At 50.1% G+C, this 26,278-nt stretch overlaps 1 protein-coding gene across 1 annotated transcript; it reads right to left on the bottom strand.

Annotated features, from left to right (window-relative positions):
* Nucleotides 1–15,828: 15,828 nt before the first annotated feature.
* Nucleotides 15,829–18,566, bottom strand: EIF1 (eukaryotic translation initiation factor 1). The gene is made up of 4 exons (XM_032396642.1): nt 18,392–18,566; nt 17,503–17,666; nt 17,258–17,359; nt 15,829–16,683 (listed from the first exon to the last, which is right to left on the bottom strand). The coding sequence occupies exons 1-4, from the start codon at nt 18,420–18,422 to the stop codon at nt 16,639–16,641; spliced, it is 342 nt and encodes a 113-aa protein (XP_032252533.1). The 5' UTR covers nt 18,423–18,566; the 3' UTR covers nt 15,829–16,638.
* Nucleotides 18,567–26,278: the final 7,712 nt, after the last annotated feature.

Below are 26,278 nucleotides of genomic sequence, written 5' to 3'. Positions count from 1 at the left end.
GAGAGCTACGGTGGCCCATACGAGCCACGTGTATCGTCCTCCGTGGTAGCTACCGGCCTCATGTGGCTCTTTACATTTAAATTAATTAAAATTAAAAACTCCTCCCCCAGGCTAGCTACCTTCCCAGTGCACCTGTGGCTGGTGGCTACCATATTGGACGGTGCAGATAGAGACCCCATCATCCTGGAAAGTTCTTTCAGACTGTGCTGGTCTAGGAAAAAGCTCGAGATGGGATCCAGAAGCCTTGGATTCCAGTTCCAACCCTTCCTTTGTCCTTCTCACCTCGCAGGACTGGGGTGAACATGGAGTAAGGGAGTTGAAGCGGCAAGTCAGCTCAAGGTTTGGGAATGCCAGGGTGGGTTCTAGGCCGAGACCTAGTCTGGCCCTGAGCTAAGAGAAGGGTGGCAGCCCTGGAGACACCGAGGCGTGAGCCTGGTACCTTGATGCAGGGAGTCGTCCCATCAACCCTCTTCCCCGCCTCTCCACTCCCCTCCTGGGTGCTCTCACCTGCAGAGCCGGGACGTGGGCGGTGCTGTAGCCCTCCTGGTGCCTTTCCAGTCCCTGCACTTCTTGGTGCTCCTGCCCTGCCTTATAAAGCCCTCAAGGCCCCTCCCAAACGCCCATGCGGCCAGCAAGACAAAAGGGGGCGGGCACAGGTACATCACCGGTGCCCTGCCCTGTCACTCAATCAGTCAGTCATCCACATGGGGGGGAGGGGCATTGACCTTCATGGCAGTGAGGGGCTGGTGTGGGGTCGGGGCAGGTCTTCAGCTGGGTATGAGGGCAGGCAGGAGACAGGCTCCCCGGGATCAGAACAGTGCCCCCCACCCAGTCCTTGGGGTCAGAATCCTGGTGTGCCCTCCGACTATGTCCCATTGGGGGGCAGGGGAAGCGGGTGCACCGAATGACCCTGGATTCAGAGGAAGCATGTTTCGTCATACATTGGTGTTTGAAGAGCAGGGAGTGTGTGGATGTGGAGAGCTGTATTGATCCCCTGTCCCCTCTGCTCGGCTCTGCAAACAGGACGTGAGGTAGTTATCGGGGGCAATGGGCCATGGGCTGATGGCCCCACTCTCTCTGCCTGGTTGCCTCTTCACCTCCCTTGCCTGGAAAACCCTGAGCGTCCCCCGCCTCCTTGTGCCCTCTGTGCTGGTTGGGTTCCTGCTTGCAGCTCCCCTCCACCTCGGGTCCGCTTTTACCCCCTGCCTCTTGCAAACCCCCCACCCAGGGCTCCCTGCACTTGGAGGCTCCCTCCTTTTGTTTTCCATGGGAGAAAGGGATCTGCGTGACGCATTCACCACTTTCCAATATAAAAATACATCTTAAAATGGTAAGCAAAGAGACTAAAGGGCTTGCCCAAGATGTGCCAGAAAACCAAATAGTGCGCTTGTTGACTGATTTGATAAATTGCCATCTCGAGCTGGTTTTGATTTTTCCACGGTTGGCATTAGAGATTTTGCTCTTGTTCACACATCATCAGGCCCCCTCCTTGTCTGGGGGAGTTTTGATACCCCTTGGGTCCTGGATAAAGGGCAGTGGTACCCATGCTCACAGCCAGCCGTGCTGAGAATTAACAGGTGATGCAGCAGGCTGTGAGTGTCCATGGCAACCAGCAGCCGAATGTTCTGGTGAATAACCACTCTAATCCAGGGCAGGGCTCAGTGACACAGCAAATGGAATTAAGTGAAAACGACAAAACCAGTGCAGGCATTGGTGATAATGAATCGAATCCATAATCTTTGAGGGGGCTTGGGAGACGGTGGTGTGGGGAGCAGCTCTGTTCATGTGTTAGAGGAATAGAGATGTTCGTGTTACCATGGTGATGGGAAATGATAAGCTTTCTGTGGAGCCTGAGTTGCACCAGAACCCAAGATCTCTGCTGTGGAGGGGGTTATGAACCGCCCTCCCCTGGCCACCTTGGCTGTTCTTGGCAGGCTGGTCACACCAGGGCTGGTGATAGCAGCAAACAGAAGCGGGTACCCACTCAACAGGCGATGAGGGGACCCTTGTCCGATGGGAAAGGGAAGGGTTTCTGGGCCTTGCCCTTTTCCAGATGTTGAACTTTGAGCAGATCTCTCCTCTTCTCTGAGCTATTTTCTTCTTCAAGAAATGAGGAAAATAACTGGGACTTGGGGAGAGTCTTGTGAAGGTGATGTACGTAAAGCACCACGCCCTGTGCCCAGAACATTGCAAGTCCCTAATTTGTTTGCACCTTCTCCCTCATCCTCTTTGGGCCTCAGTTAGCCTCAGCTGTGAAATGGGAATCATTCATTCCTACCTCATTGGGCTGCTGCGAAGGGGAAATGTAACAAGGTCTGCGCACACACTTGGAACACATCAGAGCTTCTCCTTTCCCAAGACTTAGGAGGGTAATTCCCTAAAAAGCATCATCTGTGAATCTAAGCTTTTCCCTCCGGCTGGCCATGACTCAGAGGGACACTTGTCCTGGGTTGCCACTGAAAGAGGTGGCAGAGATGGAGCCTATGGAAGTTGGACCTCTCAGAGGCCAGCACCGACTGGTATACAGAGGATTTGGGAATTGGTGAGGCCAGGAGAGACTCCCGGCTCCAACACTTTGACTCGCTGGGTGACCAGAAATTTCAGAGTCTACCAAATTGAAGACCGGATCCCAGACCCTGGGGCCAGCCCCCTCCCTCTCTCTGTGGACCCTGCCCCCTCGTTCTCACAATAGTGACAACGCTTTGTGCCAGGCTTTTTGCATGAATAAATGTAGTTGCTCTTCACCATGGTCCTTGGACGTAAGTACTAGTGTGTCCCTATTCCACAGATGAAGAACCTGAGGCTCACACAGGTGAGCAATCCCTGTCCTGAGTTTACAGGACCAAGGAGTCTTGGACCTGAAATCCTGGTTCTGGGATCTTTTTCCTCCCAGGAGAGGTGTGGTGGGCAGAATAATGGTGCCCCAAAGATGTCCATACCCCAATTCCTGGGACCTGTGAATATATGAGGTTACATGGCAAAAGGGACTTTGCAGTTGTAATTATAGACTTTAAAGTAGGGAGCTTATCCTGGATTATCTGAGTGGGCTGCATTTAATCAGATGAGCCCTTAAAACATTCTTTGGCAGGACGCCTGAGTGTGAGGTCATGATCCCGGGGTCTTGGGATCGAGTCCCGAGTTGGGCTCCTTGCTCAGCAGTGAGCCTGCTTCTCCCTCTGCCTCTCCCCCTGCTGTGTGCTTTCTCTCTCTCTAACAAAGAAACGAAAAAACAAAAAAGTTCTTTGGCTAGAACGTCCTTTGGCTAAAGGCGGAAGTGATATGGCTGAAGGATGAATCAGAGATTTGAAGAATGAGGAGGATTCCACCTGCTGTTGCTGGTTTGAAGATGGGAGAGGGAGGGCAGCAGGCTGAATGCAGGTGGCCTTCAGGAGCTGAAAGAGGCCCCCAGCTGAGGCCCTGGACCGCAAACAACTGAATTCAGCCAACAATCTGGATGAGCTTGGAAGCAGGTTCATCCCCAGAGCCTTTAGAAAGGAGCACAGCCCTGGTGACGCCTTCATTTTGGCCCAGGGACCCACGCTGTAATTGGGACTCCTGACCTACGGAACTGTCAGAGAATGAATTGGTGTTGTCTTGTAAAGTTTGTGGTAATTTATTATGGCTGGAACAGAGCACAGATACAAGGGGTTCTGGCCTCATGAAGGTTTCTGTCCGTAAGAACTGGCCCTGTGTGAATTTGCATGTGATTTTTCTTTCTTTTTTTTTTTTTTTTAAAGATTTTATTTATTTATTTGACAGAGACACAGCGAGAGGGAACACAAGCAGGGGGAGTGGGAGAGGGAGAAGCAGGCTTCCCGCTGAGCAGGGAGCCCGTTGCGGGGCTCGATTCCAGGACCCCGAGATCATGACCTGAGCCGAAGGCAGACGCTTGACGACTGAGCCATCCAGGCGCCCCTGCATGTGATTTTTCAAATACAGGTAAGGCGGATGTTGGTTAAAGTATCGGGCCATTCATCCATTCCATTTTCCTTCTAGTTAGTGAGCACCTGCTGTAAGCTGGGGGTAGGATGAGGCCCCGGGGATAAGAGGTGAATATGATTGGCCCTTTCATGGCTTGCTGGCATTTGGATTCCAGGGGAGGAGGGCACAAACACTAGACATAATAACAACAGTGGGGAGCGCGTTCCCTGGGGAGGGAGACTCCCCGGGGGCAGCTCTGCACGCCTGGCCACACTCCCACCAGCCAGGGCTGGCCCTGGCAGGCGGCGGTCCTGGGGAGCTGCAAACCGCCATCAGAGACCGCCCGGGCCTCCTCATTGGTTATTGATGGCGGACAAGGGGGAGGCTGGGGATGCGTCTCTGCCCCAGGCAACACGGCCTGTCGGGGGGTGAAGGTGCTGGGACAAACAGGGACACCTGGGAGGCGTTCATGTCAGCATGGGCATCCGTGGTCCCTCCCGGGGTGGGGGGCTGCAGAGGAGGAAGTGGGTCCACGACTCTGCTCTCCCAGGGTGGTCAGGTAGCAGGACCACAGGGACGGTCGGCGGGCTGCTCTTGGGCTGAGCCGGAGAGGGTGCCCTGGGATGAGCTCAGGGGCCATGTGACCCACCCGGCTGCCCAGGAGGGAGAGCAAAGGGCACCCCCCGTTCCAGCCTCCGCCTCCTCTCCCCTTCTCCTCTGATGCCCACCTGTGCCTTAGGAGCGGTGGCTCTGGATCCACACCTCATGTCGGGATCTCGTGTGGAGCTCTAAATGCACCTGCACGCCCAGGGTGCTAATCAGAAGTCTTCTCAAATCAGAAGCAGGGGTGAGACCCAGGGAGTAGCTGGAAGTCTGTGCGCGGGCCTGGCCTTTGTGTATGTGGGAGGCCAGGACAAGGAGGTTTTGCTGCCCTGGGCTGAATCCCAGCTTTGACACTTCCTAGCTGTGATCTGAGGCAAGTCACAGACGGAGGATGCGCCCCATACTTACTGGGGAGGGCCACAGTGAGGGATGAGACACCTGCAGCATTCACTTGGTCTCTGCCGCATGGGAAGTTCTCCGTAAGGGTCTGCTGTCCTCATTGGTATTTTCAGCACCACAGCCTTACCTGCCCCTCATCCGTGCTGCTGCATCCTGCTGACTTCCAGAATATTCTACCCCACTTTCCTTGATTATTTTCTTCTCCACTCTTTCCTGTAATAGTCCCTGGAGCCTTCCCTCACAGGTTAACGCCGCCTCCTCCATGCAGGCCTCACCCTAGCCCCTCAGGTACACCTACCTTCTGCTTCCTGCAGCCTTGGCTCACAGCCTGGCTCCCCCCCTGGGGATTGTTTTGCCTCCCATATCTTAACAGCAACACCTTCCGCGGTTGCATGAGTGCTGACAGGGCCTATTATCTCACTTAACAATCAAAATCAAGCCCAGAACCCTGTTTGCAGACTGTCAAAACTCATTGAATGCACACGTTTGTCAAAACCCATTGAGGGCACTTAGGATTGTGCATTCCATTGTACATAAATTTAATTAAAAAAAAAGAACCATAATGAAGTTGAACTCTAGTTAATACAGTATTTAGGGCAAAGTGCATTGTATTTTTTATTTTATTTTATTTTTTTAAGATTTTTGTTTATTTATTGAGAGAGAGAATGATAGAGAGCATGAGATGGAGGAGGGTCAGAGGGAGAAGCAGACTCCCTGCTGAGCAGGGAGCCCGATGCGGGACTCGATCCCGGGACTCCAGGATCATGACCTGAGCCGAAGGCAGTCGCTTAGCCAACTGAGCCACCCAGGTGCCCCCAATGTATTTCTTTTAAAATGCATAAAAGTAAGATGGATAGATAGGAGATAGACAATAATAAAATTATAGAATCTAGGTGGTGGGCATATGAGTCTTCACTTTAAAATTCAACTTTTCTGTGTATTTGAATATTTCTATAATAAAATATTAGAAAGTATTTTGTTTAGCTCTATCAGTGGTTTTAAGATGGGAAAAGGATCCTAAAAGCACCAGTGTGAGCGGAGTCTTTACTCAGGGGCATTTTAGAGTTGAGGGTTGGCCAGGTGAAGCTGCTTGCCCATGCCTGACAGCTGAGGGAGTGGAGCTGCACGCCTGGCCGGTCTTCTCCGGACTCTGTGCTACTACCACTCCTGGGCCCCAGCCTCTGTCCCACTCTCCCTCCAGAAGCCTAGCTCCTGCTGAATCTGCCTTTGCTGTGACTGCCGGTTCCTCCACCTGCCTTGGTTCTCACAACCCACCTACCCCTCCTGGTCTCACTTTCTTCCCTCCCCAGCCTGGCCCCACGGTTTTTTTACTTCATTTATGGGCCATGTACCTAGATCGCTACCCCTGTCCTGCTTCAGAACCTGCCAGGCTAGTCCCCAGCCACCGCTCCTTCCTCAGCTCCTGCCTCCCCATCCCTGCAAAACAGGAAAGTTCCTGAAAGTGGCCAGTTGATTCAATTGTAAATTAACATTCTCAGCTGGATGGTTGCCTGGCAACCTAGTGAGTCAGGTTCCCTTCACTCCCAAGGCCATCTGACGTCAGCCCCCTTCTCCCGGCCGAGTGACCACAGTGGTCTGGGTCGACCTTCTGCTCTTTTCTCACTGGAGGGTATGCAGCCTTATCAAGTTCAGCGCCCCCACGATGGACCTTCATCCCAGACCCTCCTGCCTGCTCAGAGACCTAATGCCTTCCCTTTCCGTTCATTCATTCCTAAGTACCCACTTTGTGCCAGGCACTGTGTTGACCCTGAGAATACAATATTGATCAAGACGGTCTTTGTTCCTTTTCTCTTGGGGAGAGACAGTGTGATGATGAGCTTAAGGTACCATGGATGGTTGGGGGAGGGAGGAGGTGGGTGGGGAAGGCTTCTCTTTGACGTGGCCCTTGAAATTCTCTTAAATGCAAGCTTTCTGATGTCTATAACATGTTTTCACCTCCCTCTTCCCCTAATAATGGTGATTTTTAAAATTTACGGAGCCCTTCCATGGCCAGACCTCCATGCTAAGCACTTTAAGGGCATTATGTCTTTTTTTTTTATTTTTTGAGAGAAAGAGAGAGCACAAATGAGTGGGTGGGGAGGGGCAGAGGGAGAGGGAGAAGCAGGCTCCCCGCTGAACAGGGAGCCTGATGCGGGGCTCGATCCCAGGACCCCGCGATCAAGACCTGAGCCAAGGCAGATGCTTAACTGACTGAGAGACCCAGGTGCCCCGGGTATGATGTCTTTGGAGTCCTTACCACAACACCACGAGGAGGGTAATGCTATTGCCCCTAGCTGAGGAAACTGAGGCACAGAGAAATTGGTGAAGCAATGAAGCAGTTCACCATGGGCTTTGAGCGTCCCTGAGTCTTGCTGAGTATGCCAAGAGGGTAAGGTCACAGCAGCTCTTTACTCGGGCCATTTCTCAGGGTTGTATTTTCAGTGAGTGACCTTGAGGGACGAGGTCATGTCTCCCTAGGGGACATACAGCAGCCTTGCTTACTACTTCCTACAGAAGCAGTAGCTTCCCAGGGTCTGTGTCCTTGTCTGCCTCCCAACTATGGCCTGTGTAGCCTCTGTGTGGGTCTGTAATGTGTTACCACCAAGGGCAAGGGGGATTGATGCAAAGTATACTGCTAGCTGGGTTGTGAGTAATAACGTTACTTGTCTCTGATCCAGGGGTCTTGTGTCTTCTGCCTGCGTTGATGAAAGAGTAATAGGATAGCTTATCTGCTCATGAGTAGGGCGAAGTCAAAATCCCACACTCAACCCAGTGACTAGCCCGGGGCACAGAGCCCATCAGATGTATAGTTGAGGCTTGAACCTAGACAGTTGGATTCTATAAGCATAAAGAAAAGCCTTTCCTTGTTGAGGGCTGCGTCCTCTATAGCGAACCTTCTCTTCCCTGCACGCTGTAATCTGTTGAGCCAGTGAGTGGGGTTGCTTGGGGTGGCAGACTGGGGCCGGAGAAACGAGGGAGGTTTCGGTAGCTGAATTCACCTGTAGTCTTGCTTGGCTATTAAGAAAAGCTGTTTCAGCGAAGGGAGAAGGGGAGGTGTGTTTCTTTAGGCTTTACTGAAGTTCCTCCTGTTTTATAAACCTGCCTAATTCCTGGCAGAGGGTAAGGACATTTCTGTTCACCAGCCCAAAGTGGTACTTCCATGTGGTAAGGGCAAAACCCCTGCTCATAATTTGCCTACCCAGCCAGCTCTGGCGTGATACAATTAAAAATACATATATAAGGGGCGCCTGGGTGGCTCAGTTGGTTAAGCATCTGCCTTCGGTTCAGGTCATGATCCCGGGGTCCTGGGATAGAGCCCCGCATCGGGCTCCCTGCTCAGTGGGGGGTGTGCTTCTCCCTCTGCCCCTCCCACCCCACTCATGCACGCTCTCTCTCTTTCTGTCTCAAATAAATAAAAAATCTTTAAAAAATACATATATAAGATCTATTTATTGAGATATAGTGCACACATCACACCATTCACTTTTTTTTTTCACACCATTCACTCCTTTAAAGTACACAAGCCAGTGGCTTTCAGCACATCCACAAAGTGGCACAACCGTGACCTTTATCTAGTTCCAGAATATTTGCATCACCCCAAAAGGAAAGCCCCCATACCCATTTGCAGTCACTCCTCATTCCTCCCCACCCCACCCCAGGGAATGACTAGGAAATGAAAAGAGTTTGTGAGTAACTGTTCGGGGAACTGGCAGCACCGAGATCACCTTACAAGGAACTCCCTCCTCATCGACTGTTTGAAATTTAAAGTTGCTCTCTCAAATAGCACGTAAAAAGGAAACCCAAACCACAGGGTACTAGAACATTACAGCCACGAGAATTCTAAGAGATGGGAGTAGATGGTCAAAATCAAACAAAGATAAATTATAGGCTTATCTAGGTGGTCCCTGTCATAGGCTGACTGTGACCCCTTGCCTAAGTATGGCTGAAATAATTTAGGTGTTTGTACCCTGGTTTAGTATCTGACTCCCCGGCTAGAGTATAGACTCCAGGAGGAAGAAGGTGGGCTTTGACTTGTTTGTTGCTGACCTGTACTGAGTGAGTCCTCCAGAAATGGGAATGAATGAGTGAACACGGCAAAAGAGTGGGCAGTGGGTTCTGGGTTTGAAAGAGAAGTTGAGGCTGGAAACAGTGTTAGGATCATGAACACTGAAGGAATAATCAGTCATGACCCAGGGTGAGGCTGCCAAGGGAGAGGCACTGAGGGCCAAGACTGTCTTCATCCCTTTGGAACTCCTACACTTGGAGAATGGAGGGATGGAAGGTCCAAGCAGGTGGAGAGGTCACAGGGTGCCGAGTGGGAGACCTTATTGGAGAATCAAAGAGGGCTGGTGTATGGTGCCCAATGCTGCAGGAAACAATTGTAGGACACGAGGACATCCAAGGCCCAGTCCGTCTTCCCCTACTGGAACGTAGTGTCCATATGGGCAGGGATCTCTGTTCAGTGCTACATCCCCAGCGCCTCAAAGGGTGGCTGGTCCATACGCAATGCTAAATAAATGTTTACTGAATGAATGAATGACTCATGGTATGAGAAGTTTAAAATTAGCAGGCTTAGCTTTTGTAACATCATGATTTTCTCTCTTTCCTTTGCGTTTCTACTTGGCAGAGCAGGAGGGAAAGGGTGAATTAAACCAGTGGTCTTGGGGGGATGTGGTTTTGCCTCCCAGGGGCATTTGACAATGTCTGGAGATAATTTTGGTTGTTGGGCGTTCGTGGGAAGGCGTGCTATCACCAAGTAGTGGGTGGAGGTCCGAGATACTGTTAAACATCCTACGATACACCGGTCAGCCCCCTCTTCTCCAACACATAATTATCTGGGCCCAAATATTAATAGTGCTGAGTTAAGTGAAGCCCCCGGTTACACAAACCCATGGGAATTATCATAAGCCTGGGCAAGCGCTTTGTGAAGCCGTCCACATGAATGTCTTCTGTCCTACATCCAACAGTAAAGCAACTAAAGCTCTGTCTCAGCGAGTCTTGATTCCTTTGGACTCAAAATCCCTGTCATACCAATCAATAATCTAGAGGACCAACTTGGGAACTTTAGATCTTTTTCATCATATGCCAGGTGTATGTCTGGCATTTTAAGTAAAAAAATATTTGAAGTTGGTAAATTATGATCGGTTCCTTTAAAGTTCAACTTATAATCTGTAATAATCATACCAGGCAAAGACAGCTTTTGACTTTCCCCAGTAAAGAAGTGACAAAGCACTGTTTAGATTTAATTAGAAGGAAAAGCATGACTTCAGACAAATTAAAAAGGGATACTGCATCACGTTTGGTTCTGAGAACAAATGTATATTAAAATGTAGATTTAGGTTTCATTATGTACTTAAAAAACAATCTAATGTTCATTGGGATCCCCTTATATTTGTTATAGCTTTTGTATTATTTTTCCTAAGGGGCGACAGGAGAGAGTTTCAGGCTACTCACATGCAGGCACATTACAAATGGCACTTGAGAGATGCAGGCTGCCTTCGGTTCCAATGAAGGAAAAGTCAAATTAGTTCTAGCTGTCACTGTATTTTCTCCTTTGGCATTGTTTTTGACATCCTGGAGACCTCTGAATCAGATGGATGGGACCTGCAGGTCTGGTGGACTTCGATGGAGGTGAATGGCTAGATCATCATCACTCATGGGCCACCCTCAGGGGTTCTGTCCTGAGGCTCTGGGGGCTAAGCCCAGGCTTGGTACCACTGCAGGGCTCCCCAGCTGATCCCGGTCACAGCCAGGTCTCTGTACCTCTTAGCTAGTGCAATGAACTCTGTCCATATGCAGCTCATACGGTTGCCTTCCACACTTCAACAATTTTTGTGTGTTTTAAATGCACATCTAAAACCATAATGGAGGGGCGCCTGGGTGGCTCAGTCGTTAAGCATCTGCCTTCGGCTCAGGTCATGGTTCCAGGGTCCTGGGATCGAGCCCCACATCAGGCTCCCTGCTTGGCGGGAAGCCTGCTTCTCCCTCTCCCACTCCCCCTGCTTGTGTTCCCTCTCTCTCTGTGTCTCTCTCTGTCAAATAAATAAATAAAATCTTAAAAAAAAAAACCATAATGGAAAATGCACTTATAAAAATTAGAAGTCCATAAGGCCCCCAGCTGGCTCAGTCGGTAGACTCTGTGACTCTTGATCTTGGGGTTGTGAGTTCAAGCCCCACGTTGGGTGTAGAGATTACTTAAACATAAGATCTTAAAAAATAAAAGTCATGTTACTGTCTTTTTTAACAGCTTGCGGACCTCAATATGAGGTCTCCTAATTTTATGGTTCAAACCGGTGCTTCTCAAGCTTTGTTAAATGCCGATTGTTAAAATGAAGATGGCTTTATGGGGTCTGGGGTCGGGCTTGAAATTCTGTCCTTCCAACGAGCTCCCAGGGGACACTGAGCTGCAGGAGTCTATAGTTCTGTCTCTAAGGTGGACCATGGAACCTACGTCGGTCACGTCTCTCTGCATTGGCCCTGTCCTTGGGCTTGTTTTCTCCTGTTGCACAGAAATGGAGAATCAATCACTTGACACACACGGAATGATGGTCATGTTTATGCTCCACATTAACACTTTCAACCTCTGTGCTCCCTGTGCTTCCTGTTTTCAGTCAATTGCCCATTCTGGGTATAAACTGGCCATCAAGGACTAAGATTAAAGACAATTTAAACCGGGCAACGGCCCTGGCTGCTGACGCGGGGTGGTGGCTGGTGACAGTGGCTAGGGGACAAGGGAGTCATGCACAGGCTTCTGAGGCTGTGGTCTGGCTGCTGTGTGTGTCCCTTCTGCCCAACACACACTCGCTTTTGGAGCTGTTTAGAAATATCTTTAAATAGTTATTCATTTTCAAAGTTGATATTGGAACAGGCACGTTTCTGCTTGCGATGCTGTACCTGGAAGAACTTCGTTAATCCTGGGGCTTTGTAAGCCTGGGAGGAAACCACAGACCCGTGATTCTTAGCTGGTTTGGGTAGTGGGCTCTTTTAAGAATCTGATAAAAGCTGTGGACGGTCTTGCCAGAAAATAACCACATGTACGTTACACACAAAACCTCAGGGGTTGGTGTCTCAGATGCTGGTAACCAAGTTCTGACCCTTGGCCACCCCCTTCTCAAACCATCTTAAATACAGTACTCCTGATTGCTTTCCCTGAAGCTTAGCTCTGGTAATGCTCTCTCCACCGCATGTTTCCTCAATAGCTCCCCATCAGCCACAGTAGTGTTTCCCCAGTGTGGTTTGTGGCCCTCCCATATGAATTGGCCAATGCTGATGCTGGTTAAAACAGCAGGTTCCTGGGCCCCACATCAGAAGAACCTCTGGATCAGAGTCTCTGGCTCTAGAGGGGGGCATTTCCTGGAGCATTGTGGGCCAGGCATTCTGACCTCAGAGGCTCTGTTGTATCTCACACCAAGTGAATAAAATGCATCCATGGGCCAATAGACATTTTCTGTAGTTTTTTGTGAAAGACATAAATTTTATAAATCTGAGTTTTGTTAAAAATAATATCGTTCTTGGGGCGCCTGGATGGCTCAGTCTGTTAAACATCTGCCTTCGACTCAGGTCATTGTCCTGGGGTCCTGGGATCGGGCCCCGCATCCAGCTCCCTGCTCAGTAGGGGGCCTGCTTCTCCCTCTGCCACTCCCCCTGCCTGTGTTCTGTCAAATAAATGAATAAAATCTAAAAAAAAATATTGTTCTTGGGGCACCTGGGTGCTGTCGGTTAAGCATCCGACTCTTGATCTCAACTGAGGCCTTGATCTCAAGGTTTTGAGTTCAAGCCCTGCATTGGGCTCCATGCTGAGCATGGAGCCTACTTAAAAAAAAAGTGTTCTTTCTCTAGAAAATTTTATTATATTTACATATACAAGAATTACATTGCAGTGATAGCCACTGTTACCTCTTATAGTGTTAAACACTTATCCATTCTGAGTTTTGCAGTTTTTGGGTCAAATTTTGTAGGCCCTTGAAAAACAGGTGGGATTGTTCCACTAACACCCGGTTGAGCCTAACTATCCTGGGGTGGGGGCGGCTAGAATCTGAATTTTTAACAACCTTCCCCAGAACAGTGTTTCATGAATATTTGAATTAGGAGGATTTAAGAGAGTCCAAGTGAAGAAATGGCCAAAGCCTCACACTACTTGCTAATTCTGAAATAACGTGTACCTCCTGAAAAGTTAAAGATTAGTCAGGGAGCTCTTCATTTCAAAGCCTTATGAACAGTAAACTGTGTTTTGACACTCACGCCACAAGGGGGCAGCACCCAGGACAGTAAACGAGGAAGCGGGTCAATTCCAGAGCTAGTTGGTAGAATGTTTAGTTCCCAAATATATCGTGTTTCTTTGTCTTATTTATAGGTAAACTTTGAATAGGCTTTAAAGCAGTTTTTGTGGATTCCTGTGCAGTTTTAGCTGACCAGTATTCATTTTGTCTTGCTAACACATTTTTTTTTTTTTTTTTAAGATTTTATTTATTTGACAGAGACACGGGAGAGAGGGAACACAAGCAGGGTGAGAGGGAGAGGGAGAAGGTGGCTTCCCACCGAGCAGGGAGCCCGATGCAGGGCTGGGATCACGACCTGAGCCAAAGGCAGACGGTTGATGACTGAGCCACCCAGGCGCCCTAACGCAGTTTTAAGGACCTTTGAGTCTGTGTCTGCTTGTCCCTGTGGCAGAGGGGTGGGCCTGGGTCGGGGCAGGGAGAGTGAGCGGAGAGAGGGGGGAAGTAGGAGAGGGAAGGGGAGAAGGGCAGCCAGAAGAGTGAGGAGGCAGAGAGGAGACTGGGGCGGGAGAGAGGAACCAACAGCCCAGAGCTGGGAGACACTCCTCAGCATCTGCTCTTCGCTGTGACTCTTACGCAGACTAACCTCTGAATGTTTTCAGCTTGTGGCGCAGCCCACTGCGACCTCACACCAGCCTTCCAGCCCTCCTTCCCCCTGCTGCCTTCTCATTGCCTCCGTGCGGGCTCAGCTGCATCACTTCTCTGAATCCGTCTTACCACGGGGCTGAGTTCCTACTGTTTAGAGGCCAGTGTACGCTGTAGGCACTTAGCACAGGCCTGACATACAGTGGGAGACAACACGGGGTTATTTCTGCTCTATGTAAGGCCTTTGTTCCAGCCAAACGGTCCTACCTCAGGGCCCTCATAGACACTGGGTGCTCCCACCTCTTGGTCTTGACTCCTCCCACCCGAATGCCCTGCTTCAGATGGCACCTCTTTTATGAAGCTTTTCCTGGCCCCTTGGGTGTGGATGGGGCGAGGAAGATTTGCCAGTCCCAGAAACCTGTGGCTGCTTTCTGCCTCATGTTCAAGGCTCTGTGCGGGCCCTTCCTATCAGGCCATTTGCTTCCCGAACACAGGGTGTTGTCCTGATTGCTTTTGTGTGCCCCGTGAGTCTCCACTCTACACTTCATGTACCATCTCTGTAAAATGGTAGAGCTATTTAAATTGTGAATGTGTAGGTTATCTGGTGGGAAGGGCAGAAGGCAGAGATTCTGGGTTCTGGATGAAACTCTTACCACTGATTGGCCCTGCAGATTTCCCCCATCAAATGGGCACAACTATGCTCTATTTCAGGCCTGAGATACTGAATTAGGGTGTTCACAAACCCGCCATGCTCACAGGGAGTTGCTTTGATTGGTTCTACAGATGGTTGGTTGATTTAATACCGATGTTGCTAGCTTAACTCAGAATCATGTCATTCTAGAAAACCGAATTCCTTAAAAGGCAAGAGTTTTCTCAATAGCCTAGCACAGGACCCACCCATCTACATGATTCCGTTTTGTTTTCTGATTGTGGTCTTCTGTGGGTTTGGCCGCCAAGGTTGCTTCTAGAAGTTTCTGAAGAATAGCCCTTCTGCTCTACAGTCAAATCTTAGATTTACAACCATCACCAAATGTTACAATGCCGTATGTTTGGTGCCAACTGGTGAAGTTCTGTTTGCTAAACAGATGTTTTTGTAGGACCTTGTGTTACACCATGTCTACCTCCCAGATTACAGTCCTCTCTTCTCAGGGCAGCTGCCGCATCTCAGCCTTCCATCTCCTCTCCTTCCAGGTCGGCCTCTGTACAGACTCTCGAGGCTGCCCATCTACAGGAGAATGGTGATTCAAGTGTCGATTCCTGACTACTCTCTGCAGTTTGAAGCCTGTGTTTTATGATCTGAAATTGGTACCAATTCATGATCCACATGCTAGGAGAATTTTAGAATGAATGGAGCCAGGAACAGATGTCCACATATTCGTTGTCCTGTCGAAGGAAGGCCTCTGGACAGTTTATTTCAGGAACACTTCTAGTCACTGAACTTTGTTGCACTATAAACCTACTCCCTGGGCGCCTGGGTGGCTCAGTTGTTGAGCATCTGCCTTTGGCTCAGGTGATGATCCCAGCATCCTGGGATCGAGCCCCAATTCAGGCTCTCTGCTCTGCAGGAAGCCTGCTTCTCCCTCTCCCCCTGGCTTGTGTTCCTGCTCTCGCCGTCAAATAAAATCTTTAATTAAAAAAAAAAAACCTATTCCCTGGAAAAGGCACTTTTGTATACCTCCTAGGGGTGTGAGGATTAGATCAAGTCCCACACCAGGTCTGTCCCTTTGTTACAGCATTTAAGCCAAGATCCTGTCACTGAGGGGACTTGAGGGTTTCCAACCAAACTGCTCCATCAGCTCACAAGGCAAGTTCCTCCAGAGCCACCAAGCGGGGACAGCCATCACCACTACATCTGTCCACCATGCCTGCAACACAGCTGACCTGTGGGCAACTTGGGAAGGACAAGCTCACTGAAGGTTTTCTTGGCCAAGAGGTAGAGGCCCCAGGTGAAGTTGAGCTGTGGGTGTAGACTATCCTTCACTGCCCATTTCTGTGGTTCCTTCACACATACGAGCCTGATTATACATAAAATACAATCTGCAAGTCAGGTGTTTCTGAAAACAAGTTTTATTTAAATAAGGGTTTAAATACATTACATAACATTAAAACTGAAGGAAAAAATAAACCAAAACCAGTCTGTTACTTCACATGGCATTGGGCAGCTGTTGCTAGGAAGTTGCAAGCTCTACAGCTAGCTACATGACTGATACATCAGTGTGAAGTTTGTTCCCTTGTCAAAAGTTTAACTCCTATGAAGGCTGGCCTCACATTCTGGTGTTTGGACATCGATTAGCTAGGACAGGTCTGTTCAAAAAGACCTTGGTGGCAAGTCAGATGTCCTCTCACGCCTCACTAGAGGGCAGGTGGCCGCTCTAAGCTCTGCCCACCTGGTCAGACTTTGACTACCAGTGACTCCCTCTAGCAGCACAGCTGCGGTTGCGGGCTTACCCCAGCCTGTCCTCTCAGCTTCACCGTGGGCTGTTCACGTGGTGACATTCTCTTAGGGCAGGGAACTCTGAAGAGGGAGAGCCGAGGAGCTTCTGGCCAGACATAGCCATCTGTGATCTTGGGGCTCTGTGCTGGACCGAAACATCACATTACTGCTTGGTTTCAGGCCGGACACTGCCAGGCGCCTACTGCTTGACCTCTGTTTAAATGAGGGACTTCAAGACTAGACAGCATGGCTCTTTTCAGTTTATTGCATGAAGGAGTTACACTAGTCCAAGTTAAAAGCAGACCCCAAATGGTTACATTATACAAGCTGTGAGGTTTTTAAACTTGTGACAAGGGACAGAAGGGAAATTCTACTCATTGCAAGGAAATCCTCACTTAAGCTTCAGTGAGCCAGAAGCACTTAAAACCCATGAACCTTCAGCTGGTCGTCCTTAGCCAGTCCAATCTGCAAAGAAAAAAGGACAGAGTTATAATAGGGGATATGAAGAGAATTAAAGTCCCCATTTCTGATGGCAACAACTTTGTCTGCTTGCTTCTACAATAGGCAAGAAAACTCCAAGAGCCTAGGCACACACTCTGACCACTATGAGCACAATGGTTCTTAACTCAGGTTATACTGTTAAGAACCAGTGATGTAACAGGATTTTAGCACTTAGGAACAGCCAGCCAGACATCCTCTTTTAGTATCTGTGTAATTTAAAATGGCATCTTTAAAGTAGATCCATGTACGGGGCATCTGGCTGGCTCAGTTGTAGAGCATGCAACTCTTCACCTTGGGGTTTTGAGTTCAGACCCCACATCGGGTTTAAGTAGAGATTACTTAAAAACAACAACAACAACGAAAAAAACAGATCCATGTAAAGGGTGATTTAAGGCAGGTAAGTCCTTAAAAAAAGAAATACCGGTGTACATATTTCGAAACTCAACTGTTGTTTTGTAGAGCTTTAGCAGACTAGGCACGACCTGATAGCGGCCAGGACAGAGGCACAAATGGATTATGAAGAAGTGACTGAACTCACCTCTACCAGGAACTGGCATATGTTCTTGCGCTGGTCACCCTGTAGCTGAATTACTTCTCCATACTCTGGATGCTCAATCACAGTACCATTGCAGGCAAATTTCTGCAAGCACCAACGAAGCAAAACCAATTAGGCCAAGCAGCAGTCCGAGTGCACTAACAATCTCTACTGAGAAGCAATACAAGTCAGCACCCCTACCCGAGCAAGTTAAATGGGATTTTCCTACAATCTCATTGAAGACCTACCTTCTTAAACGCCTTCACTAGTTTCTTTTTATCGTAATCATCAGCGATCCCTTGGACAGTAGTAAGGGTCTTCCTGCCGTTTCTCTGTTGAATTCTTATATGGATATAATCCTCAGTGCCAGCAGGAAGCAGATCATCACCCTTACTTGCATCAGCAAAGGGGTCTGGGAAGAAACATCAAGCTCGTTTAGAGCTGCTGGGGCTTAAGTGCCACTGCCACTCTCCCAGTGGATCATTTTTGCACGCGCGGAAACTAACACTGAAATCGCCAGGGCCTAGGTCGCGTCCGATCTGTCCTTGCTGGCTGTCCGCGAACGGGTCAGTCCGGGACGGCCGGCTTCCCCAGCGCCGGGAAAAGCCTGGGCCTTCTGCCCCAGGCCCGCCCTCGGAAGACGATCACGTGCCGGGGGAGCCTGGGCGGGCGGGCGGGCAGGCAGCGCCCCACCCGGCTGATGCAACCGGCCGGAACCCGACCACCAAGGCGGGGCCAAGCTTCCCGCCCCATTGGCGGGAGCGTTTGTCACTTAGGGAGACACCGCCTCTCACTCCCGGCTCCGTGACAACGGCGATGACGTAACGGACGTGACGCAGGGGTGGCGGGAGGGGGCGGGTGTGGCCCAAGGCGGCCCGGGAGCCATTAGTAAATGCGCCACCCGAGACGCCGGGCCGCCCAGTGCTGCCTCCCTGGCCGCTCCTTCCGGTCGCGCTTTAAGGGCAGATCCCAGGGCCCAGGTCAAAGCCCCGCTTCCTACGAGCCCGGACACCTTCCCTCAGCCTATGTTTACGAAAGGCCGGAGCACCGGCAGGTTTCCGAGCCCCGTCTCCGGGCCCGGAGCACTTCGCCGCCCCACCCAGGCCTTTCTCCCCACGGGACCTTTCCGCAGCTTACCGAAAGAGTGGAGGTTCTGGATAGCGGACATACGATACGATTCCTTTTCCTCGGTGGAAACGGCCTGCGGAAGGCGGCGGCGGGAGAAGGCGGGCGGGGGGGACGGAGCGTCGGGAAGCGAGGGGGCTCAAGGGGGAGGCTGCTGAGTCCTCGGCGGCGGCTCAGTGACTGGGGCGGAGGGGCGGTGCCTGTATTCACTTATATAGCCACCCCTGTGACGCCAGCGCGCTGCCCCCACGTCCCGGCCCCACCCACGGCGTCGTGGCCTCAGCGCCCGGACGCCGGCGCTTCCGATTGGTCCGGGGGCGGGGACGCGGGACGGCGCTTGCGCAGGAACTCTGCGCTGCGGGAGGGCGTCCTCTCGGTTCCGGGAGAGGTGGAAGGGGGAGGGAAAGGTTGGTCCGTCTAGGCGCTTGCGCAGTGCAAGAGGAAGGTGTCAGGGTGGCGCAGAAAATTGGCGGAGGTTTCGGAAGTGCCTTACCACTTATGTTCTCTGTCTTGACCTGACCCTATTGCAGCCTTATCTGCTTGGAAGAGAGCGTTTTCATGGGATCGATCGGCACTCCTTAAATGAGACTTAGATGCTGAACCTCCCAAACGCGACGAATTCCCACTATCTCATACTCAGTTACCCACGTAGTCTTACGGATTTAGGGCAGCACTTTCATTTAATCAACACACGGCTGTTAATCAACACACAATAATATAATCCAAGCCTTAACTTCATCCTTTAGGTTAAGTTACTATTTAGATGAATCTAATCTAAAAATGGATTAATCTACTTTAAAGAAAAAGTGCCCTGCTCCTTAGCCTGGGTTCGAGGGAGAGTGACGCTGGTTCTCGGGGCTAAGAATAATTCAGGCACCCGAAGGGTGTCCTGTGTGTCCTCCAAATTGTGTGGGGTAGAACCTTGCCAGAGAGGAGTCAAAATATTTTCTTCAAAACAGTCAACCTTTCTTGCTCTTTCAATGTATAAATTTGAAATGTTCTCAGTTGCAAGGGTCAATAGAGTGGATTTAGACACCAAAGGCTTCCAGGAGCCAGACAGGTAAGATAAAGGAGTGCAGACAGCCAAGTGTGACGTGACGGGGTGTGGAGGGGGCCCAGGGTGAGGACTAGAGGATGTAGCAGCGATGGGCGATGTGAGCCCCAGCTGACACGGAGGGTGGGAAAGAGCCTATTTATGGGGCAGGGTGAGAGCCTACCAGATGAGAAACCCCAAGGAAGGAAAAGTTAGGTGTACTTGATAGTTTGTTTTGATTGCATATTTACTAAGTAACCTTTTGATTAATAATTTGGCTTCCTTGATACCAGGAAGGGGGTAACCATAGCTAGAAGTCATGGGCATCTCAGTCTGACGTCCATCCCAACCCGCCCTCCACCTGGGAGCCTCTACCCTCATAGATGTGGCTGTGCTTGAAAGGGGTTTGCAGAGAGAGAGTGTGAATGAGTCAGAGCTAACCTTCCCAGTATGCACACGTATTTTGTTATACAAAATTTTAAATTAACAATATGGTCTTGCTTATCAATCTTCCCTTGTAGGAAAAGACCCTTTCTGTGCCATTTTAAAGAAATCCTCTCTCTCCTTTGAGTTTATAAAGATACTCTTTTTGTTGTTGTTTGTTTCAAAAGCTTTATTTATATATATATTTTTAATCTTTTTTTAAAAAGATTTTATTTATTTATTTGACAGAGAGACAGATAGTGAGAGCAGGAACACAAGCAGTGGGAGTGGGAGAGGGAGCAGCAGGCTTCCTGCTGAGCAGGGAGCCCGATGTAGGGCTCGATCCCAGGACCCTGGGATCATGACCTGAGCAGAAGGCAGACACTTAACGACTGAGCCATTCAGGCACCCCTTTATATTGTTATTTATTATTATTTTTAAAAGATTTATTTATTTGAGAGAGAGAGAGAGAAAGAGAGAGAGGGCATGAGAAGGGAGGGGCAGAGGGGGAGGGAGAAAGAATCTGAAGCAGATTCTGCACTGAGCTCAGAGCCCAATGCAGGGCTCCATCCCTTGACCCTGATATCATGACCTGAGCCGAAACCAAGAGTCAGTGGCTTAACTGACTGAGCCACCCAGGTGCCCCTATTTTATTATTTAGAGAGAGAGAAAGAGCTTGAGTGGGGAGCAGGGCAGAGGGAGAGAGAGAATCTTAAACAGACTCCACACCCAGAGTGGGGCTTGATCTCAAGACCTTGAAATCATGACCTGAGCTGAAATTACGAGTCAGACACTTAGCTGGCTGAGCCACCCAGGCACTCCTGTTTGCTTTGAAAATTTTAAAGCTTTACTTCTACCTTTTATTTACTTTTATTTTTAATATTTTAAAGATTATTTATTATTTGAGAGAGAGAGCACAAGAGTGGGGACAGGGAGAGGGAGAAGCAGACTCCCTGCTGAGTGGGGAGCCAGACACAGGGCTCGATCCCAGGACCCTGAGATCATGACCTGAGCCGAAGGCAGACGCTTAACTGACTAAGCACCCAGGCACCCCTACTTTTACCTTTTAGGTCTTTAAGCCACCCAGAATTGATTTGTGTGTGTGGTGTGAGACAGGGATCTGATTTTTTTCCTATATGGATAGCGCCTTGTTCCAGCACCATTTATTGAATAACATATAATTTCCCCACTGATTCATGCCTTTTTTGTCATACTCAGGTTTCCATTTGTGTGTGGGCTTGTTTTTGGAGTCTCTGTTCTGTTGCACTCATCTGTTTATCCCAAAGCCACACTCCCTTAATGATAGGAGATCTGCCAAAAGTCTTGATGTCCAATAGGATGAGCTCCTCCATTTTGTTCTTCTTCAGAATGTCTTGGCTGTTGGTCCTAGTTCCCCTTTCAGCCTTGTGGCCTATCACCACTCCCCACATTCCACACCACCGCAGTTCTTTTTTTTTTTTTTTTAAAGATTTTATTTATTTATTTGACAGAGAGAGTCACAGCGAGAGAAGGAACACAAGCAGGGGGAGTGGGAGAGGGAGAAGCAGGCTTCCCGTGGAGCAGGGAGCCCGATGCGGGGCTCGATCCCGGGACCCTGGGATGATGACCTGAGCCGAAGGCAGACGCTTAACGACTGAGCTACCTAGGCGCCCCCACACCACTGCAGTTCTATGAAGCACCCTGAACTTTCTCACCTCAGGGGGTTTGTACAAAGGCTCTCCCTTTGCTTGCTACATTCTTTTGTCTTTTTTTGTGTGATGTCTCCCACTCATCCATCAGGACTCAGCTGGGACTATCAGTTCTTTGGAGAAGACTGCGTTTGGAGCCTTTTCTGTGCCCCCACCTCCTCTATTTTGGCATTTATCACACTGCATTTGGCTCACCTGTTCCTTGAACTGGCTACGTAATTTGCTGGGCCCAGTACAAAATAAAAAATGTGAGGCCCTTTGCTCAAAAATGGTTAAGAATTTCAAGACAGTGACAGCAGAGCATTAAACCAAACATGCGGTGCTTCCAAGCACGGGGCCCCATGTGACTGTGCAGGTTGCATGCGCTTGAATCGGGCTCTGCCCCTTCCCTTATTTGTCTCCTGCTGGGCTGTGAGCTCAAAGAGCAAGGTGCATGCTATCTCCTCTGTGGCCTATGTGCAGTAAATTCCTGGCACACAATGGGTGCCCAATGCTTGTCGAATGAACATGCGGACATACATTGTAGGTGCTCAGTTACTTGGAATGGCCAATCCCTGACTCCAGGCTGTAACCTCTGCTATCCTATTAGAGAGTCCTGGCGTGGAGGACTGAGAAAAAAATCCTTTTGAGAAGTCTGACTCTGGTCTCCAAAGAAAGCTTCTAATCTGGCCTCCCGGCTCAGGGCAGGGAGGATAGCCCTCAGCCAGCATCCCCCAGCTTCTCTTGCAGGGACGCAGTGCCCGGTGCCAGACCTGACCTCAGTGCTCTGTAAACAGCTATCACCACAAACACACACAGGCTTTGCCCCAGGCAGGAGGCAGTGCAGGGGGCAGGCCTGGAGCGAGTGGTCGGGGAAGCAGGAGACCCAGTTCTTGATGACCGCCCGTTTCCTGGGTGATCCTGTTCACCTCTCAGGGCTTCCATTTTATCCCCATAAGAGGAGGAGCGGGTGACTTCTAAGGCTTTTGCGAGCTCTGAAGTCCAAAGCTCCGTGTTTCCAGGCTGGGAGCATTTCCAAGGAGGGTCTGCAAGAGTCCACAGTCCAGTGCAGAGGTTGTCCCAGCCCTGGGAGCTTGGGGAGTAATGATGGGGCCAGGGCAAACTTGTCTGAAGGTGACAGCTGAGCCTACTGTGAACACTAGCTTATTGGTTACCGTGCTCCCACGTCCTGGCCCGGCAGCCAGGGGCAGGGGACAGCGCATGGACTCTGGAGTACCTGACCCTGAGTATCACCCGCCACCTCTTCCTGCCGGTGGGTGGGGGGTGTTCCGTCCCTCCCAGCCTCCATTCTCTTATCTGTACAAAGGGATAAAGATGTCTTTCTCTTGCCCTCTCTTTTCAGAGGATTTCAAGAGGAGAATATGTGTGATGGGGTAACATGTAGCGTTATGAAATCACTGAATAGTTTACGCCAGAGTCCCAGAAATGAAAGGGGAGAGAGAGAGCCCCTGAGAACAGCAGGGGACAGGAGCAAGTCCCTCAGAATGGGATGGGACAGAGGTGGGTGCTTCTTCAAGGTGATCTCCTTAGGCTGTGTGGCAAGGGCATGGCTGTGTGGGACCCCTGAGGACCCTCAGCCCCAAGAAGAATTCCCCAGGGCCCCAAACTTGGCATAGAAGCAGCAGAGTCTCCCACCAGGAATGAGTCACATCCTCTGGGGAAATGGGTGTCTTCTTGATAACTGGGGCAGATGGGTGGTCTGGTCCAAGGGGCCTTCCTATAGCTCTTTATCCTGCCCACCAGCGGCTCCTGAGTCTGTAGTTTGGCCATCCAGGTGGCCCTGCCCAGGGGAGGGGAACCAGGGGCTCTGGCTCTATCCCCCTGCCCAAGCAAGACCACCTCTCCCTCATCCCATCTACAGGGGACTCCCCAGAGGCGGGGGAGGAGGAAGAGGAGGAGGGAGAAGAGGAGAAGGAGCAGAAGATGAGGTAGAAGGGAAGATGCTCTGAACTGAGTGGGGGTTCCCACCTTGGATTGGCAGAAGTGAGTCCCTGGCAAGGGCAGGAAACACGAGAGCAAGAAGAAAACTGGGCTGGGTTGGGGAGGCAGGTTGGAGCGGAATAAAGCTGACCTGACATATATACAAAAGCATGTTAGCTCTAAGCGTCCAGCTCAAAGAGTTTTTACCACCTGGATCAAGATGGAGATCATTTCCAGCACCCCATAAGGTTTCTCTCCTGTCTCTTCCCAGTTATCACCCTGGGGGCAAAGGGGGGAGGGGAGAGGGGAGCTATGTTGTCCACAGAACCCCAGCCTCCTCCTAGCATGCACATCTTCCAATAATCACACACGATCCGGGTCAGAGTTGCAGCAAGCCCAGCCCTGCCTCCATTCCCAAGTGGTGACAATAGCAGACTTCATTCAATGGGGAGTTGGCGGGGGGACGACACCATTCCAGCCATTTACATGCGTGGGTGGTGGCTCCCGAATAGGGAGCAAGAAATGCAAGGAATATCGCATTTATTTGACTTTCTTCAAATCGAGGTAAGTCCCATGCCAGTGAACATCCCACCAAGCTGCCCAGAAAACTGATCTTGGATGGGACGAGGGCTCTCGCATGCCCCAGGATTCTCTCTGGGTAACAGGGTTTCCCGTTGCTGTCGTGTTTCCTGCCCTTGCCAGGGACTCACTTCTGCCAATCCAAGGTGGGAACCCCCACTCAGTTCAGAGCATCTTCCCTTCTACCTCATCTTCTGCTCCTTCTCCTCTTCTCCCTCCTCCTCTTCCTCCTCCCCCGCCTCTGGGGAGTCCCCTGTAGATGGGATGAGGGAGAGGTGGCCTTGCTTGGGCAGGGAGATAGAGCCAGAGCCCCTGGTTCCCCTCCCCTGGGCAGGGCCACCTGGATGGCCAAACTACAGACTCAGGAGCCGCTGGTGGGCAGGATAAAGAGCAGCCTGGGCTCGTGGAGGAAGCGAAGGGCCAAACCTGGCACCTGTCCTCAAGGAGCTGACAGCCCAGCAAGGCTTCTGCTTTCTGACTGGGCACTGGAGTAGGAATCCCCTGGGGGGTGGGGGGCGAGGCAGGGTGAACAATCCAGACCAAGGGAAATGGACGTGTTGTAATGGAAATCAGCTCAGACCTGGCTTCCTCTGAGACCACAGCTCCTCCAACCTCCTCCTATTTTATTTTGATTATTTTTAAAGCTAATATAACTCACATAAGGGCCATCTCCAGAAAGGCCTCTGAGTTTACCCAGCAGCAAATCTGCAATAAGACTCCTCAAGTCCTTCCCATGGGCTTGGAGAACTGTCTTGTCAACTGGGAGAGAGCTGAGGATCCAGGAGGAAACACAGAGAGGGCTGACAGAGCACGGCCGGGTGCCCCCCCGCCGCCATGCCACTTGCCCTCTTTCAGCCACACCTCTGCGCCCTGCCCCCAGCACCCAACTCTCCTCCATGCATCACCTGGAGGTGCCCGGGCCACTCTGGGTGGACTCTGTTCTCCCCTGCACCCACCCACCTTCCCCAAATTAAATCCAACTCACAAAGGGCCATGGCAGCCACAGGCCACATGTGGCTCATGAGCCCTGGAAATGGGGCTGGTCTGAATGCAGATGTGCTAGAAGTGTAAAACACACATGGAGTGTTTTTTTTTTTTTAATTTTTAATTTAAATTCAATTTAACATATACTGTATTATTAGTTTCAAAGGTAGAATTTAGTGATTCATCAGTTGCATATAACACCCAGTGCTCATTCCATTAAGTGCCCTCCTTAATGCCATCACCGTTACCCCATCCCCCCACCTCCCCTCTAGCCACTGTCAGTTTGTTTCCTAGAGTTGAGAGTCTCTCATGGCTTGTCTCCCTCTCTTTTTCATCTTATTTTATTTTTCCTTCCCTTCCCTTATGTTCATCTGTTTTGTTTCTTAAATTCCATATATGAGTGAAATCATATGGTATTTGTCTTTCTCTGACTGACTTATTTCACTTAACATAATACCCTCTCGTTCCATCGACGTCATTGCAAATGGCAAGATTGCGTTCTTTTTGATGGCTGAGTAATATTCCATTGTATGTATATTCTACATCTTCTTTATCCATTCATCTGTCGATGGACATCTGGGCTTTTCTCATAGTTTGGCTATTGTGGACATTGCTGCTATAAACATTGGGGTGCAGGTGCCCCTCCGAATCACTATGTTTGTATCCTTTGGATAAATACCCAATAGTGCAATTGCTGGGTCGTAGGGTAGCTCTGTTTTTAACTTTTTGAGGAACCTCTATACTGTTTTCCAGAGTGGCTGCACCAGTTTGCATTCCCACCAAGTTTGCATTCTGCACACATGGGGTTTTGAAGGCTTAGCATGAAAAAATAATTGTAAAATATCTCAGTAATTTCTATCTCAACTCCTTATTGAAATAATAATATTCTGGATATATTGAATTAAATAAAATATATTATTAAAATTAATTTTGCCTGTCTCTTTTTACTTTTTGAAAAAATGTGGCTATTAGGACATTTAAAGTTATATGGATGGCATGTACTATATTTCCACTGGGCGGCGCTGCTCTAGATAATTCCAGACGGAAGAGAGGGTCCGTGGCCCAGCACATGCAAACCCATCCTCATACACAGGGCTCGGCACAGTCTTCTCACCACCATCAGCCTTATCTCTGTCTCCTACTCCCTCCCCCAGCCTCTCTGGTTCTCTCTGCCATGAGCTTGCAAACTGCGTTCTGCTCAGTGATGGTCATGTACTATTGAGGCTGGCCAGGGGTGTCCCGGGATCTTTCCTCTCCCTGAGGGGCCCACCG

This window comes from Phoca vitulina, unplaced genomic scaffold (assembly GCF_004348235.1).
Source record: "Phoca vitulina isolate PV1807 unplaced genomic scaffold, GSC_HSeal_1.0 scaffold92, whole genome shotgun sequence".
NCBI classification, from domain to species: domain Eukaryota; kingdom Metazoa; phylum Chordata; class Mammalia; order Carnivora; family Phocidae; genus Phoca; species Phoca vitulina.
Note: the sequence above shows the minus strand (reverse complement) of the source record. Positions and strands in the feature narration are given on the sequence as shown.

Excerpts from the sequence above, each read along its gene's own strand:
- EIF1 (XM_032396642.1), bottom strand. The coding sequence starts at position 18,422 with ATGTCCGCTATCCAGAACCTCCACTCTTTCG. Across the intron at positions 17,360-17,502 it reads TAGTGAAGGCGTTTAAGAAG|AAATTTGCCTGCAATGGTAC; the intron begins GTAGGTCTTCAA and ends TGGTGCTTGCAG. Across the intron at positions 16,684-17,257 it reads TATGCCAGTTCCTGGTAGAG|ATTGGACTGGCTAAGGACGA; the intron begins GTGAGTTCAGTC and ends TTTTCTTTGCAG.